Source organism: Pinus tabuliformis, chromosome 7 (genome assembly GCF_031772625.1).
Source record: "Pinus tabuliformis cultivar Carrire ecotype Pingquan chromosome 7, CPIR1, whole genome shotgun sequence".
Taxonomy (NCBI): Eukaryota; Viridiplantae; Streptophyta; class Pinopsida; order Pinales; family Pinaceae; genus Pinus; species Pinus tabuliformis.
The window spans coordinates 905,710,992-905,728,175 of NC_142293.1; the positions used below are offsets into that span (position 1 = coordinate 905,710,992).

The window sequence follows — 17,184 nt, forward strand, 5'->3', positions numbered from 1 at the left end:
CCTCATTGACTCCAACACCAAGGTACAAGAAGGAAATTCATAGTAGCTAGCTCACCATGGCCTAATCAAGATCCTAGTAGAAGAAGCCCTCCATACCCTTACAATCCCTATAGCATGGGAAGTTTTTAGAAATATGACAGCTGAGGATGACATCAAGGCATTAACCTATGATGTCAGTCCTGCTGTCAGTGAGGAGGGAGAATAGCAAGGAGGAGAAGATGAAGCTAGTGGTGACATAGCAGAGCAAGAGAGGAAGGAGGAAAGAAAAGAAATAGAGGAGGGGAGAGTTGAAGAGACAGAATAGGAGGTAGAAAAAGAGACAGAGCTGAAGGAGGCATTGAAAAGAGTGCCAATGTACAAGCACTCCATGCAAAGGCTGAAGGTCAACTGGATTGGCCTCAAACTGAGTCCTCCACTCATATTAGGCATGCTGGAAGGCAGAAGAGAAGAAGAAGAGAAGGAGCAATGGAAGGACATAGACAAAAAGGCAAGATTTTATGGAGAACATGAGCAAACCACATTAGAAGCCTGGAATGCTAGGGAGGCCACCAGGGCCATGAAAGACCAAGAGATTGACTAGGTTGCTCAGAGGATGAGCAACACCTTCAGTAGGGGGGTGATGATGAGCCTCATAAATGAGTAATTATATGGGCTCATTTTACCTCCTAACCTAGTCAAATCAACCATTCTCTTAGCTTATTGTATGATTTTCTTATTATATTTATGCTTATAGGGTGAGTTGAGTTAGTTATTATGCCATGTGGTCTAACATGTATTTAATGAAGATTATTGATGGATTTCAAGGTTAAAGTCAAGGATCTAGTGGTAAAACTGTAGCAATAACTTGAAGTAGACAAAGAAGAGGAATTATAGGAGGGAATCCCCCTCATTTATTTCTCCTCACCTCGAATTCCCCTTCATTCAGCTCAGAGTACAAGTAGTCGAATCATGCACTAGAAGGCAGCCGAGCAAGTGGAAGATGATTGATAGTTATCTCGAGTTTTGGGAGCCAAGCCTCCCTGATTTTTATGAATTTGTTGGTAGCTTCGGATGTATAAGTAGAGATGCCTAGGGCCTCACTAGGGCCGATTTTTTTTCACTTGTGTAAACTCTGCTCAACTTTCGAGCTTACTATTTTATGATAGTTTTATGTAATCTTGGTATTTTTTGATAATAAAGATGGAATCCTTTTTGAGCTAGCACTGAGTTACCTCAGAGGGTTGAAGCTCTTGGGTTAGGGCCCAATCCAAGTAGCCAAGCTCCTCTTTACTTTTATTTGTATGATTTACTTCAGTTTGTAGATTAGTTTGTTGTTAGATGTATTTCTCTTATGGTTAAGAATAGGTTGCTTTTGATGATTTAGTAGCTTTCTTCCATTTGTGCTTTCTGTAGCAGGTTAAGCAGTGATCAGAGAAGATTCAAAAGGCTAGCAACAGTGCCTTGGCCTCTCTTCCTCCCTCTGGGACCATGATTTGAGGCAAATACTCTCTTGCTACCCCAAAAACACAGATTTTCCTCATTCCTAGGACTTCTAGTGTTTGCAGCTCTCTAGTAGGTTGATAGTCCAGTTTTGCTTTGCTTTAGATCTTCTTTATCATGTTCACTTCCTAATTTGCAATATTTCTTTTGCATGCTTTCCTTTCTTACAACATTTCCCAACATTTCCTTCTATACATCATAGTTTAGGCCATTTTAATGCAAAACTCTATTTTTCCTAGGATGCACTCATTTCATTGGTTGCTTGATTTTCTTAGTTGACTATCAGTTTCTATGTAGTAGATATCTTCCAACAGTAGGCCAGCTTACCAGTAATCACACCCTCCCTCTAATCCATGCCCTATAGGTCTCCCAAACCTCACCTCAATTCTGCCCTAGTTTTCTTCATTTTTCATAGAACTTCTTCCTCTCTCTTTGAGCAAACCCAATCATCTTTCTCTCTCCTGGTGATTCATGGTAGACCTTAGGCACCCTAACACCTCATTCCAACCTTCATCCACCTTTTCCACCCAATCTCACACCCTCAAAACAACGAAAATTTCTCTCGGCCTCCTCCTGTAGGCCTCTTGTAGTTTCCATGTTTTCCTCCTATAGTTTTCCTGTGTCCTCTTGTATTTTTTGTTGTAGGCTTTCTTTTGAAGGCTGAGTGTGGGAAAAGCCTCCAGAAGGCCACCTAAGACCTCCCAGGACCCATCCACACCATCCTACATCCTCCCAAGCTCCAAAACCTCCCTCTAATGCCACTTGTTCGCTACCACACTCACAGACAATAAATTAGATGCATGTTAAATTCACATAAAAACACATAAAAATCCAAAAATATGTTTTTTGTTTATTTACTTCTAGAAATAGCATGGTTAGATTTTGTTTACTTCCTTGAGTAGGTAATGGCATTTCTTTCATGGTTTTCATAGTGTTTTTGGTAAAAGTAGAATAAGCTTGTTAATTAGGGTTTACTAGGTTTTGCTTTACATTCCATTCTTTCTCCTTTTTGCAGTTAGAATAGCATCTGTAAAGTAATATTTCTTTCGTTTCATCACACATAGAGCTTCTTCTGAAATCTATAGAAGTTGGCTTGAGCTCCTAGTGATCTCGCGCTGGTTAACGAAGTGATAACCTGTAGTGAGAACTAGTACTTGTGCACATAGCACCAACGAATCCAAGTTTGTTACTAACTACCGGGTTGATAAAAGTAAAGTTGGCAGCCTAGGAGTTGTAGCATTCTTGCTGGAACACTGGCGCTCACCAATAATAGGGCATCATGGAGGTGAAATTCTAGAACTTACTGACCCTCCAAGAGCGTCTAGTATGTGTGGCTAAATTTTGGGTCGCTTTTGTAGAGAAGCGGCCAATCAGAAGTCTCATTCCCACAAGAGTTGAACACGGTGGTTAACGCCATGATTGGTGGTCAGCTGAGGCAGCCTGTAACATTATTGGTGTTTCCCTTCCTATACTTGATATTCAAATGGAACTGTTGTAGGTATGTGGACCACTTATGATGGCGATCATTTTGCAACTTCTCTTGCATCTATATGAACTACAAGGGTCGGTGGTCTGTGTGGATGACTGTTTCCTTCACCAAAATGTAATGCATCCATTGTCGGCAAGCCTGCATAATGGAATACATCTATTTGTCATAAGTGGGATGATTTCGTACTGTGTCTGAAAATGTCTCACTATGATATGCCATTGGATACCCCTATTGAGTAAGGACTGCCCCAATAGCATAGTCAAAGGCATTTGTCTCGATCTCAAATGGTTGTTGCAAGTCTGGTAATGTGATCACTAGTCCAGAGCAGAGGCGATGTTTCAACTCTATGAATACCTTCTGTTGATATTTAGACCAAAATAATTTTTCTTTCACTGCTCCCTTCTTGACTTGACTCAAGGGCCAAGTGATATGAGAGAATCCCAACACGATTCTGCGGTAGAAATTGGCATGACCCAGAAAGTTGTGGAGCTTTGTCTAAGTAGTTGGGGCTGGCCAATTCCGAATGACTTGGATCTTGGCTGGATACACATGCACCCCCTTTTCATCAATAATGAATCCCAAATATTGAACCTGGGTCATGCCAAAAGTTAATTTCTCCAAATTAGCACACAACTTGTGTTGTCGCAGCGTTTGGAGAACTTGTCGGATGTGATGGAGGTGCTCTTCCCAACCCTGGATGAAGATCAAGATGTCATCCGAGTATACCACTACAAATGAGTCGCTGAATGTCCGCAAGATGACATCCATCAGCCTCATGAAGGTTGCAGGAGAATTCGTAACCCTAAAGGCATAACTAACCATTCGAAAAGGCCCTCCTTGGCTTTGAATGCAATCTTCCACACATCGAAGGGTTCAATTGGTACCTAGTGATATCTGGACTTCAAGTCAATCTTGCTGAAATATTCCACCCCCCCCCCCCCCTTGAGTTGGTCTGAAAGGTCATAAATCCGTGGGATCAGGTACCTATTCCGGACAGTGATCTTGTTCAGCCCCTGATAGCCAATACAGTATCTCCAAGTCCCATCCTTCTTTTGTACGAACATGATCGGGCTCCCATAGGGCGATGAACTCAGTCGGATGTGACCTTTCTGTAGTAACTCCTGAATCTTCCTCTTGATTTCGTTGTTCTCTAGAATGGAGCATCGATAGATTGGTCCATTGGGAAACGATGCACCTGGAGTCATATTGATGGAGTGCTTGACCTGACAGTGTAGAGGCATCCCTGCAGGGGAGGTGAAGATGTCCTCATACTCCTCCATGACCTTGTCCATCTATTTTTGTTGTGAGGAGGGACCCTGTATGCAGGTCGTGGCCACTATCTTCTTTTATACCTAAGGGTGTTTCATCATGAAAACAAATTTCCCAGTTTTGGAAATCAACCTGTTGCATTGTTTTGCAGTAATCAAAGAGATTGCAATAGGTGGTGCTACCTCCGGTATCCTATACAACTTATTTCCCAATGTAACAATAACAAAACGAGGCCTTGACTCATACACAACATGTTGCTTACACAAGTATGTTTGGCCTAATAATACATCACAAACATCAAGGGGAGCAATGTCACATAATACTTCATTCGTGAAGGGCTTGATGCTGTATGGAAGGCGAAACTGCAGGCTCACGCAAAGATCCCGTCCTTGGTGAAGCCACTCGATGGTGTACGGTTGTGGGTTTGTTGTGGTCGGTAAGCCCAGCCACTTCACGACCTCTGCTGAAATGAGGTTATTTTGGCTCTCACTGTCGCCAATGAACTGTAGCGGGGAACCCTTTACCCACATCTGGGATTGGAAGAGACGCTCCTCCTCCTCTAGATCTTCGGGTTCCTCCTTATGGATCTTTGTGGTGGAAACGGTGGCGTTGGGCTCCACATCAATAATCTGCTTCCCTTTATCATTCCCCTTGTTAGGTTCTGACTCAAAGTCGGAACATGCATCTAATTCTAAAGCCTTCAGCTTGACCACCAATGAATGCTTGGCCTAACACTCACTTGTGTTGTGAGTGGAGCTCTTATGGAACTCACACCACTTTCCCATTTCCTTCTTCGACTTCGCGGTGTTGTTCTTTGCTTGTGGCTTTGGCAGGTTTTCCTGGGCTGCCCCACCTTGGCTTTGCCCTTTGTTCTGTGGTTTTGGGGCACCTTTCCCTTGCTTCGGATTTTCATATCCAAAATGTCACTTATTCTATTTAAAATTCTGCTTGATCTTGATGGCATATCGGTATGTCATGCCGAGTGAGGAGATGTCTAGGAACTCCATCTTGTCATGGATGTACCTGAGTAGGTAGCCACGTACTTGAGTTCCAAATGTTTCTCATAAGCCTTGATACCCAAATTCATGCAAAGGGTATAAAAAACATTAGTAAACTCTAGCACATCTTGGTCCCTTCCCTGCCACAACGTTGTCCACTTTATGTATTTATCCTCATAGCTCCCAACTGTGTAGTACTACTCCTTGATGGCATCCCAGAATGAGTTCCAAGTGGCTGTGGCTAAAAATAATGAGGATGTACTTTCATCATTCTGCTCACAGTAGGTTCCCCACTAGTCCTTGACGTGGGGGGTGGCTCTGAGAAGAGAAAAAGTAATATTTTCTCAGCTGGAAAAATCATGAACAAAAAAATACCCTTCTAGCAGATTTAACCATTTATCTATGGTGTCTGCATATATTTGGCCGTCAATATGGGAATGTCAAATTTTACTTGTACCTTAAAACGAGTGGAGCCTCCAGAGTGGTTGTTGGATGTGGATTCACCGTCGGTGGGCAATCGTTGAAGGATCTAGGCAAAGTTATCCATCATCGTGTTCCTTTATTTCTCGAGGGCCTCCTCAAGCAATATTTTGATAGGATCTCTTTCCCCCTCGTCTTTCTTTTCTTCCCCCATGGGCATTCATCGAGGTTTATGAGGTTAATCTTGCAAAGGTTCAACCAAATCGAGCCCTAACTCCTTATATCCCGACCTCGTTGGGGACATGCAAAGAAAAACAAAGAAAGAGCAGACCGCTCTGATACCACTGATCCAGATTTAAATAGGAATGCAACAAATTACAGATATAACCATAAATACAAATATGCAGTAGAAATAACACTTCATTTCATTAATATCAAATACTGAAATATGCTTACAAACAGAATGGAAATAAGACTAGCTCGGGCGATGGTAGCTTATCTCTGAGAAGAGATGTGGCAGCTACATGCCTCTGAACTATGTTACAATGAGGCTCAAAGGCCTATTTATTATTGAGAAACAATGGAAAACCCTAAACATCCAAAAACCTAACCCTAGGAGATGAAGCACCAAACTATGGGCCCTGTTTGGGTAAATTGGTACATCAACTTCCCAGGGTCATAACTTTGGCATACGATCTTTGTTTGATGCGCACAATACCTCTTTAGAAAGATCTATCTGAGGAATACAACTTTTGAATGACCACTATGTTGGTCATGGATTTCCCAAAAAACGTAGTTTAGGGCCTTAAAACGACTCTGGAAGTTCAGGACCTAAAAAACTGCCAAAAATAGTAAATTGTGCTACAAATAAGGAAATTGAAAAACTGAAAGAAACAATTGTGGGGGTCCAAGTGGAATAGGTGGGTGGCCACCAATATCCACATGGATCAAACAACAATAAAGAAATTTATAAGAATAACCTTGATAAATACCTATAATACCTTGCAAATGGAAATGAGAACTCTGAAATATTTGCACTAAACAAGTTTTAGCTGATGGCCCTAATTGGTAAAAGAACCCAAATTTAAAACAAGAAACCTTGGACAATGGATGTACCTACAAGCATGAGAACAGAAAGAGTAAGTATCTTTTTAAGAAAAAAACTATAAAATATAAAAATGTAGCACAAAATTCTCTGATGAAATGAGACATAGTTACCTCAGTTGAAAACTCCCAAATGAAAATATTTATAGTTTCACCTTAAAGAGCTTACGAAAGGAGGTTTGCAAAGCCAAGAATCACAATTTTATTGCAGTAGTAGAAATGGTAAGTAGATAAGGTAGGTTTGTTGCAGAGTGTCATAGTTTTGTTTAAAAACTATTAAACATGAAAATGAATGAGTTAGCGGTTGGGAAAAACTTTTGAAACAATAATAAAACCCTAATTATTTGCACATTGTCGATTCTCTAGGGTTTAATCTCAGTTGTTGATATGATTAAAGGGTTGAGCCGACTTGTTAACATCATGGGATGACACATGTTCATAAGAATCATTCACCATATCATTAGCATTATACCACATGGAGAATGGAAGCAAATGATGATAATTTTTATATTAAGATCTTTTGAACTTGATATGTAATACATATTGTGATGATATAAGTTTTAAACATATGGTGTATTATGTACGAGTATCCAAAAGTGTAACCCAAGTTTCAGTCAATATTGACTCAGGCAATGGGTATGACTTGATATAATTATCAAAATGAAAATGAACCCCAAATGCATTTATAGATTTAATGATATCTATTAATAATAAATCAAAAGTCATAAAGTCTTTTGAAAACAAAAACTCGTTTCAAAAACTATTTTCCTAATAATAACACCTTGAGGTTTTTTTAGGAATAATGATAAAGTAAGATTATTCATTATAGGCATGGTAAATCTCGCCAAAGTATTATTCTAGGGAAGAATAATGAATTATCAGCTAAAGCTTAAAATGATCAAGGACTTACTATCCAGTCAATAGGAGAAATTATTTGGAATTTAAAAAGTAAAAACAATGTTTCCATAGAGTATTAGTATCCCTGTTATAAAAAATAAATAAAAAGAAAAAAGAGAGAAAAAGAAAAAAAATGGTATGATTATGAGGTTTGTCACATCTTTCATAATTTCCCCCCCTCAATTCTATCAATTTTGGTAAAGTTCATCACTCACCAAGTGGAAAGCTCACGCTCACATGCTCATAGGAAACGAAAGGAGTACGATATCTCTACTTCATGTGAGAAGCATGTTCAAGTATGTAAGTTTTTATGTTGGTTGGACATTATCTTCTTTGGTCTTGCATTTTATTCTCAATATTTAGTTTTAGATTCAATTTATTGTCAGTTTCCAAGGTTTTCGAGAGTGTTACAAGGAAAGAAGGGGGCTCACATCCATATTTGTTAACCTTAGTCTCATCTAATTCTTTTCCTCACAAGCCTTTGTTGGTATTGTTGGTGGTTGAATTTTATTTTCGGTATAATTGACAGAGTTACTAATATGCTCTCTAGTGTTTATGTTTTAGTTCCCTTTGACTTATCTTTCACAAAAATGGAGCCCCTCAAGAATCTTCTTGGCCCTAAATTCTAAGACTAATTTACTATCCCCTCTATATTTTTCATGCCTCAACTACCTTTTGTCAAAGAGTGTTCTTCCTTTGGTCATCACCCCCTATGGTCTTAACTTCCATATCTGAGTTTATCTGGTGTTTCCCTTATTTATATGTTTTCTCTTTTTCCTCTTCCCTAATGCCATGGTAAAGAGCTTGCTTCTATTGTGTGGTAGGTGCTAGAGGGGCTCAGGAGGGCTCTAGAGCTTGAGTAAGAGATTAAGTTTCAGTCAAATTGTATTATATGCAAACTCCTTCAGAGGTGTAGGTGGAAATCATAGTGGTAGAAGAACAAGTCATATAAGATAGGGAATGCCACTCTAATTCTGAGATACTTGTTGTAATTATTGAATTCATTCCCGACATTAAGCATATTCTAGGTCATCAAAATCAGTATTTGCATACCATAGATCTCTTTTGGAAGATTAAACCCTTACTAGGAAATGTACTCCTTGAGAGGAATGAGGCCAAATATAAAATCTTATTGTAGTTGGATGGAATTCAAATGGAGCATAGGGACATGGATAATTGTCTAGCTCATATTGAAGTCTCTCTGTAGTGAGGGAAGGGATCAATGCTTTTAGAAAACCTTACAGATCTTGTTTCTATTAGTTTCTACCTCATCTCGATTATCTACATGATGGTCTCTAGATGCTTTTGGTATCTTAGTAATTTTATTTTTTTACTAGCTTCTATGGATGGAAAGAATATATATTTTTTATTGGATTCAAAGTAATCTAGGTTTGGAGCGCTAGGGTTTGCGATAGCAGGCAACGATGACAGAGGTGCAGACAGGTATTGACAGAGGTTAGAGCACGCAGACCTGCTGGGACAGTGAATCCCAGATTGCAGGCACGGGTTGGTTTAGACGTTCTCAACGGCTAAAGAGATTCTAAACATCTGATATCGCCCTGAGTGAAATGGGAGAGCCAAGGGGGGGGGGGGGAGAGATCCCCTCCTTCAAAAATGTGGTAATAGGAGAGACAAGCACGGGAGGTGAGCAGCACATTGAGAGGGAAAATCATGCCCCAGTAATGGGAAACCTGTGGCAGAAAAGAATGAGAGGGAAATGCCTACCGAGGGCTCAGAAACAGCCAAGGTATGTTGTTCCCCACAACAAATTGGAGGAATACAACTGTTACATGAGAGACCATGCCCTAATATGTCGATTCGTTGGGTATTGGCCTTCTGAGCGGGAACTCTACAGATGGATTGACCAGAGATGGAGACCTAAGGGGCAGGTAGATCTCAAGCTTGGAGCTCAAGGTTTCTTCACAGCAATCTTTTCCAATCTGGAGGACAAGAACAGGATCTTTGAGGAGGGTCCATATTTCTTGAACAATGCTGGCCTGTTCATGAAATATTGGGAAGAGAGATACAACCCTGAAAAGGAAAAAATGCTTGATGCACCAGTCTGGGTCAGATTGTTTGGGCTTCCTGATGAGTTCTGGGACCCTGAAATTTTGGAGGGAATAGGCAACACGATTGGGAGTTTTGTCAAAATTGCAGAGGCTACGAAAAGAGGTAAATATAATGCTTATGCGAGAATCTGTGTTTACATAAATCTGGCAGATCCCCTCCCGGAAAATGTTGAGGTAGAGTATCATGATGAAATCTGGAAGCAGCCAATTGATTACGAACACATCCCTTTCCGATGCCGAATCTGTCATGAGTATGGCCACTTATACAGGCAATGCCCACTGAATAAAGAGGAAGAGAGCAAGAAAAGTCAAGCGGATCAACAAAGAACCACTGGGAGAATGGAGGATCCGGAGAGAGGATTTCAGCAGGTAGTCAGGAAGAGGAGACAGAATAAAGAGGGACCAAAGACCCAACCTCAAAAGCAACCCAGTCAAACAAGAAATCAGAACAAATTTCAGGTACTGCAGAGCGAAGATGAAGAATATGAAGTAAACCTGGAAGATGATGAGGATCCAAAAAATACCCCAATGGAAATAGCTGGAGAGGAGAAAGGAAAAGGAACAACTATAAGCAAAACCAATAGAGAAAAATCGGAGGAGAAGTCAACAGAAACAGAACTGGCATCTCAGATGGAAGTGGAAAACCCGCTTGAAAATGAAGCAGAAGAAGAGAAAATCATGAGACGGTTACTCCAGGAATGGAAGTATTTGGATAGCAGGTTCATACCTGAAAAACAAAAACAGCTGTATAAGGAAGTTTTCCAGAAATACAAAGAGAAAAAAGGAGAGCCCCCGGATAAACCAGCAATGTTAGAAAGTGAGCAGGGGAATGAAGATAAAGGAATGGGCAGCTCTGGCAAAAACAGCAGAAAAAGAGGCCGGAAAACAATGAGTGAAACGATCCAGACGGTGGGAGAAATATTGATAAACTCAGGTAAGGTGATACCTCTGTCGGAGGTATTCTTCCCCTCATACAAAAAGTTTTAAATGATAGTTATCAGTTGGAATATTAGGGGTTTGAACAGTAGAGGTAAACAAAGGTATATGAAGGATAAGTTGAAAAAAGAGAAACCTAGTATTCTGATCTTACAGGAAACAAAGATTTTGGTTCAGCAGCTTGAAGAAATAATAGAAAAAAGCAGATTACCATATCAAGTGATTGGGCAAGATGCAATAGGCTTTGCAGGAGGAATTGCAGTTCTGTGGAACCCAAATGAAATCATCATAGATAACTGGGTCAGTATGAGTGGAATCCTTTCTGGGCTGGGGAGGATAGTAGGAACCAAGCAACAGGTGGTTATTTCAGGGGTTTATGGTCCTCCTACCCCTGGGAAAAAGGAGCAGTTCATCCACAGTCTCAAATCAGTCCGTAAACTTTACCCTGAAGCTGCTTGGATTATTGGTGGAGATTTCAACTTGATTAGATCCTTGGAAGAGAAAAAAGGAGGGATTAGGAGGAGGGATCACCTCATGGACAGTTTTAATGAGATGATAGAGGAGCTCAGGCTTGTGGATATCCAGACCATTAATGGGACATACACCTGGAACAATAGAAGGGGAGGAAAAAACCAAATTGCATCTAGATTGGATAGATTTTTAGTTTCTGAAGCCATCATGAACAAAGATGTTTTTGTGGAAGCCAAGATCATTCCATCTCTGGGATCTGACCACTGGCCGATCCGATTAGAGGTTGACATCAAGAGGATTCAGGGGAAAAGGCCTTTCCGATTTGAAGCCTTCTGGTTAAGGGACCCGGAGTTCATCAAGAAAGTTGAGAACTGGTGGAAACAAAGTACTAGTCAGGGCAGATGTAGAATGCACACGTTCCAGCTAAAGTTGAAAGAGCTGAAAGGCAAAATAAAAAAATGGAACAAGGAGGAATTTGGCAACATTCTGGAGGATAAACAAAATCTAGAAGGGGAAATGGCAGATCTTCAACAGAAGATAATTTTGGAAGGAAGAACGGAGGAAAGCATCAACAAGGAAGGGGTAATCCTTGGTAGACTGGAAGAGAGACGAAAGCAAGAGGAGATCCTATGGCGCCAAAAATCTAGGATAAAGTGGCTTAGGGAGGGGGAAAGAAACACTAAATTCTTCCACCAGGCTATGGTCAAGCACAGGCAGGGAAACAGGATCCTATCGATCAAGGACAAAAACGGGGAAAGAGTGGTAGAGCAGAACGAAATTGAACAAGTCTTGATGGATCACCACAGGGAGATATTAACAGAACCTCAAATCGATAGAACGGGAGCCATACAGGAGATTTGCTCTGCTATCCCCAGCCTGGTCACTGAGGACCAAAATAAAGCGCTTATGAGGGCCGTGACCTTAGAAGAGTTGTAGGAAGTCGTGATGACAATGAAGAAAGGGACAGCTCCTGGGCCGGACGGCTTCACTGTGGACTTTTACCAGGCAGGCTGGCACTTCTTGGGTCGAGAGATTCTGGATCTTGTGGAAGAATCAAGAATAAATCAAAAGGTATGGCCAGCTCTTAATTCTACCTTTTATGCTCTTATTCCTAAGGGAGACAACCTAGAAGAGGCTAGTGGCTTCAGACCTATAGCACTTTGTAATGTCATTTACAAAATGATCACTTCCCTGATTGCCAAAAGATTAAAACCCCTTTTGGACAATTTAATCTCGGCTGAACAAACGGGTTTTGTGGAAGGCAGGCAGATTCTTGATGGTCTTGTTGTAACTCAGGAGGTTATCCACTCCTTAAAAGTTAAAAAACAAAAAGGAATGATGATAAAATTAGATTTATCCAAAGCATATGATAGACTAAACTGGAAGTATTTAGCTACTGTCCTTGAAAGATTTGGTTTTCACCAAAGATGGATTGCATGGATCCACAACCTGATCTCCACTCCTCACTTCTCTATCTTGGTTAATGGAAGCCCTTCAAAAACTTTTAACGCCTCTAGAGGGATTCGACAAGGAGATCCTTTGTCCCCATTTTTATTTATTCTTGCCGCTGAAGGACTAGGGCGATTCATCAAACAAGAAAGAGCAGCAAATAGAATCAAAGGACTGCAAATTTGGGGAAACAACTTGCCCCTGACTCATCAACAATTTGTTGATGACATTATGTTGTTTGGGGAACCAACGGTAAGAGAAGTCCAACATCTAAGGAGAATCCTTGATCTGTTTACAGAGGCCTCTGGGTTAGAAATCAATAAAGATAAATCCTGCATCTTCATCTTCAACACAATGGAACAGGTTAAGTCCCATCTAATCAGAATTTTAGGATTCAAAAGGGGGGAATTACCTACCAAATATCTGGGTAATATTCTAGACTTCACTTCTAAAAAGCTGAAAAACTGGCAAGGGGTTCTGGATAAACTTAACAACAAGGTTGCAAATTGGGCCTTCAGAGTTCTGAACATTGCTGGCAGAGTTGTTCTTGCCAAGTCGGTCCTTCAGGCTATCCCTATCTACCCATTATCGATTATGGCTGCCCCAGCAGGGGTATGTGCAAAAATCAGGGAAATCATAAGGAAATTCATATGGAGTGGATCTGATAAAAAGAAAAAATGGGCGCTGGTCTCGTGGAGCCAGCTCACCGAAAGAAAAGAGAAAGGAGGTTTGGGTTTGAGAGACCCGGAAATTCTAAACAAGGTCCTGGGAGCCAAGCTGTGGTGGAGATGGCTCAGGGGTGGAAATGATCTATGGAAATCTATTTGGAGGACTAAATACAGAATGCCAAACTCTCCGGTAGATATCTTAAGGCAACAGGAAATCCCCAGAGGCTCCACTATTTGGGAATTAGCCTCTCAAAACAGAGATCTTATTGACAAACATACTTTCTGGGAAATCCGGGGAGGCTCAGAGGCCAACTTCTGGGAAGATAGTTGGCAACAACGAGAAAGACTGAACAGCATTCAAAACCTCCTCCAGGTCCGTGATAGAATTGCAGGTAACAGAACGAGGGTAAAGGATTATTGGAAGGTAAATGACTTGTCGGAGGGATGGAGAGTCTGGGAGGAACCGACAGAATGGGATCGGGAACTTAACTCAGATCTCCAAGATCTTTACCGGAAAGAAATGGGATCAAGGAAACTCAGAGTTCGTCATGGGAAAGACATCCTCCGGTGGGGGAACTCAATGAAGGGGACATTTACAACCAAAGAGGCTTATTTTCTAATGGAGTCTCAAAACGGAGGTGACAGGAATTGGGAATGGAAAACAATATGGGAAGGAAACTGGTGGCCAAAGGTGTCCATTTTTGTTTGGCTAGCCTCAAAAAACAAAATTCTGACCTGGGATCGTATCCGAAAGAAGGGATTCAACGGCCCTTCACGATGTTACCTGTGCAACAATGATGATGAGACTAGAGATCATTTGTTGGTCCGATGTCCATATGCAGAGAAACTCTGGATGATTACCAAACGACTGTTCAATAAACCAGGAATTAACATCAGAGAATTTAATGATGTAGTTTTCCAGTGGAACAAGGAAACCTTTCAATGCAGGGTTGTCCAGAGGGCTTGGAATCTGATATCTACCTTTATTCTTTGGATAGTCTGGAAGGAGCGAAATAGGAGGATATTTCAGAATTCGGCTAAAGATCCAGAAGTAATTTGGGAGCAGGTGGTTGAGAGTACGCGGGAGACTATCCTAGTCGATAAGTGGGAGAGTGATGACTGGAAGACTACCCCAGACGAACAAGAAATCCTAAACAAACTAAATTTAAAACTAGAGATGGTTCACTTTAAATGTTCGGCCAGCCATGATATGAGAACTCAGAGCCCAGAGAAGTTCACTTACCCGAGAGATCAATTTGTTAAACTTAACTTCGATGGGGCCTCGAAGGGCAACCCGGGTGAAGCTGGCTTTGGGGGGATTTTCAGAGACAGCAATAATCAAGTAAGGTGGATCTATGCAGAATGGGGGGGACAGATGACCAATAACGAGGCCGAGTTTTGGGCCCTGCATCAAGGATTACGAATTGCCATCAGGAATGGCTATACCAATCTGGAAATCACAGGGGACTCGAAGATTGTTGTGGACATGCTGAGGAGGCTTAATAATGGGCAGGGTTGGGAGAAAGTAACCAAAAGTTGGCGGACTGCAGGCATTGTTCAAGAAATTGCAGGCTTGATTAAACGCATCGATTACAGAATCATCAGCCATGTTCGTCGAAAAGGGAATCAGGTAGCGGATTGGTTGGCTAATTGGGGCTGCAGTGGACGTGGCAGCTCAATTGACAGCCAGTGGAGAGCCGTGGAAGGAAACCGGGAGTGGAAGGAGTTGGCGGACCTAATTAAGGTTGATCATGATCACGCCACAAATGACAATGCACGGACCAGTGAGTTGGATTAACAGGGCGTCGTGGAGACCCCGTTGTAAGAATATGGTGCAATCGGGATTCGTTAAAATCATCATAGCAGGCAGCAGGATGAAGGATCAGGATTTTGGTGACAGTACAGCGGTGGCGGAAGGAGCGGTTAGGCATAAGTACACACAACGAAAGATTATTAATGTCCGAACTATGAATGGCAATGGTGGCGGTTCGCCTGACTTCACATCAAAGGGAATGAATAATGATAAGATGGTTGGGAGGAGTGGTTCACCGGAGAGTGACCGGCGGCATTCGAAAACTGGTCACTGCTGTTTCTCTGAGGCAAGGAATTTGCTATATAATCAAAGAGGGTCGATTATGAGGGCATTGAGCGAGCTCATAATCTGGGTAAGAGTTGAGGGTTCCATTGAACGGCATAAGAGAACAACGACCAGTCTTGGCAATCAGAGAACGAGGAGTATCAGACCCTCGGGCATTATGGAAACCAGACAGAAGCTGAGGCAAGCGACGGAACATCAGGGTGTAGGGGAGGAGAATAGTAATCGAAAGGGCAAAAATCTTATGCAGAAGGAGCCTCCATTCTCAGTGTGGGAGGTAGAGGATGACTCGGAAGAAGACGTGACCCCGGGCGCAGTAAGGGATCGTGGGTGCCACCATGAGCACCTGGCTGAGGAAGGAAACGAGCAGGTGAAGGCGGACCATTCTGGTTCTCGGGACATGAAGATCCGTCGCTACGGTTTGAGGAAGCGCAGCGCTACACCTGACAAGGAAAAGGACCGGGATGGCAAGAGAGTCAGAAGCCGGAAGGGGCACGAGAAGGAGGAAGGGGAGACTTCCAGGCGTGGTCAGGGGAAAAACAGAAAATTGAAGGAGACGGTTAACCACCGCGTTCGAAGGGCCGAGCAAGCATTCCTCTGTTACTCCAACCAGGCAGTGCGCAAGGTCATGCAGCGGCTTGAAGAGGAAGCGCTTCAGGAACAATCCGACGAGGAAATGGAAGATTGGACTTTTCTCCTCCATGACCCGGGACAAACCAGAGGGCGTATGTCCTTATTTAAACAGTCCCTTCACATCTACTGGGTGATGAAGGGGATTATGGCTAAGGCGTTGACACAAGTGGCGAAAGAAATGGTTAATTTAGCTAAGGGGGATCCAGACATTCGCCGTGAACTGAGCTTCCTTCGTATAGCCATGATGAAACAGGAGGAGGCCATGATGAAACAGGAGGAGAAACTGGATGCTATCCAGCAAATGCTGATTCGGGACCAGCCAGAACGTGCGGAAGCAGCGAACCAGCAACCTGAGGGAGACAATGACTGATACGAGATATGTTTAGAACTTGCAACAATTTTTTTGGTTATTGCTTTGTATTTGTCAAAGATAGGAAAAAGCATGTAATACAGAGCAGTAGTTTTAGCAATAGTTTTAGTAAATTACAGGATTGCATAGTTTATCTAGCAAAAACTATCAGACTGTGGACCTACTTTTTTTGGGCTGCTATTAAGAACTATAGGTGGAACTATGTCCCGGTTTCCCCTAGAGGGCGGGCAGAAACTGTTTTATGAATGCTGTAATGTTCTGATTGATCAAGTTATAGATTGAGCACCATCTTAGCTTACAAAAAAAAAAAAAGTAATCTAGGTTTGGTCTTATTTATACTTTTAAGAGAAACATGCTCAAAATAGTTTCTAGTAGATTTAGTTTGTATAGAATTATGGTGTTTTCATTCTACTACTTCAGATAAAAACATTCATATTTTGTCACTAGTCTAGTTTCCCTTGTGGCGGATCATGATAATAGGAGGTTAGTCATGATGTAAATATATTCATGGTTTAATAGAAGGAACTTAAATTATACTATCTAGCCATTTTTTCCATTAGCTCTTTGGAGTTCTTAACTCCCTATTTAACTTTTTGCTACGATCTGATTTTTCATCTTGTCCTGATGATGAACCACACTAGTTGGTTCGAAATGCGTCGGCCTAAATCTACCAACGTGATTTCTCCTGAAATTGTTTCCAAATTAAACATAGAAATGGTAAAGCATTATGAGAGCCCATATTTAAAAGATATTTTTGTTTAGGGTGTGAAACCTTATGATTATTAGAGAGTTGCAAGTTGGTTGGTTTCTTATAAGATAAAAGGGATCTCACAATGA

The 17,184-nt window shown here is 41.6% G+C and overlaps 1 protein-coding gene across 1 annotated transcript; it reads left to right on the forward strand.

Moving 5' to 3' along the window:
* The first annotated feature begins 9,338 nt into the window (after nt 1–9,338).
* Nucleotides 9,339–12,068, forward strand: LOC149250546 (uncharacterized). The gene is made up of 2 exons (XM_089453691.1): nt 9,339–10,682; nt 10,818–12,068. The coding sequence occupies exons 1-2, from the start codon at nt 9,339–9,341 to the stop codon at nt 12,066–12,068; spliced, it is 2,595 nt and encodes an 864-aa protein (XP_089309817.1).
* Nucleotides 12,069–17,184: the final 5,116 nt, after the last annotated feature.

Excerpts from the sequence above, each read along its gene's own strand:
- LOC149250546 (XM_089453691.1), top strand. The coding sequence starts at position 9,339 with ATGGGAAACCTGTGGCAGAAAAGAATGAGAGGGAAATGCCTACCGAGG. Across the intron at positions 10,683-10,817 it reads AGGTGATACCTCTGTCGGAG|GAAACAAAGATTTTGGTTCA; the intron begins GTATTCTTCCCC and ends CTGATCTTACAG.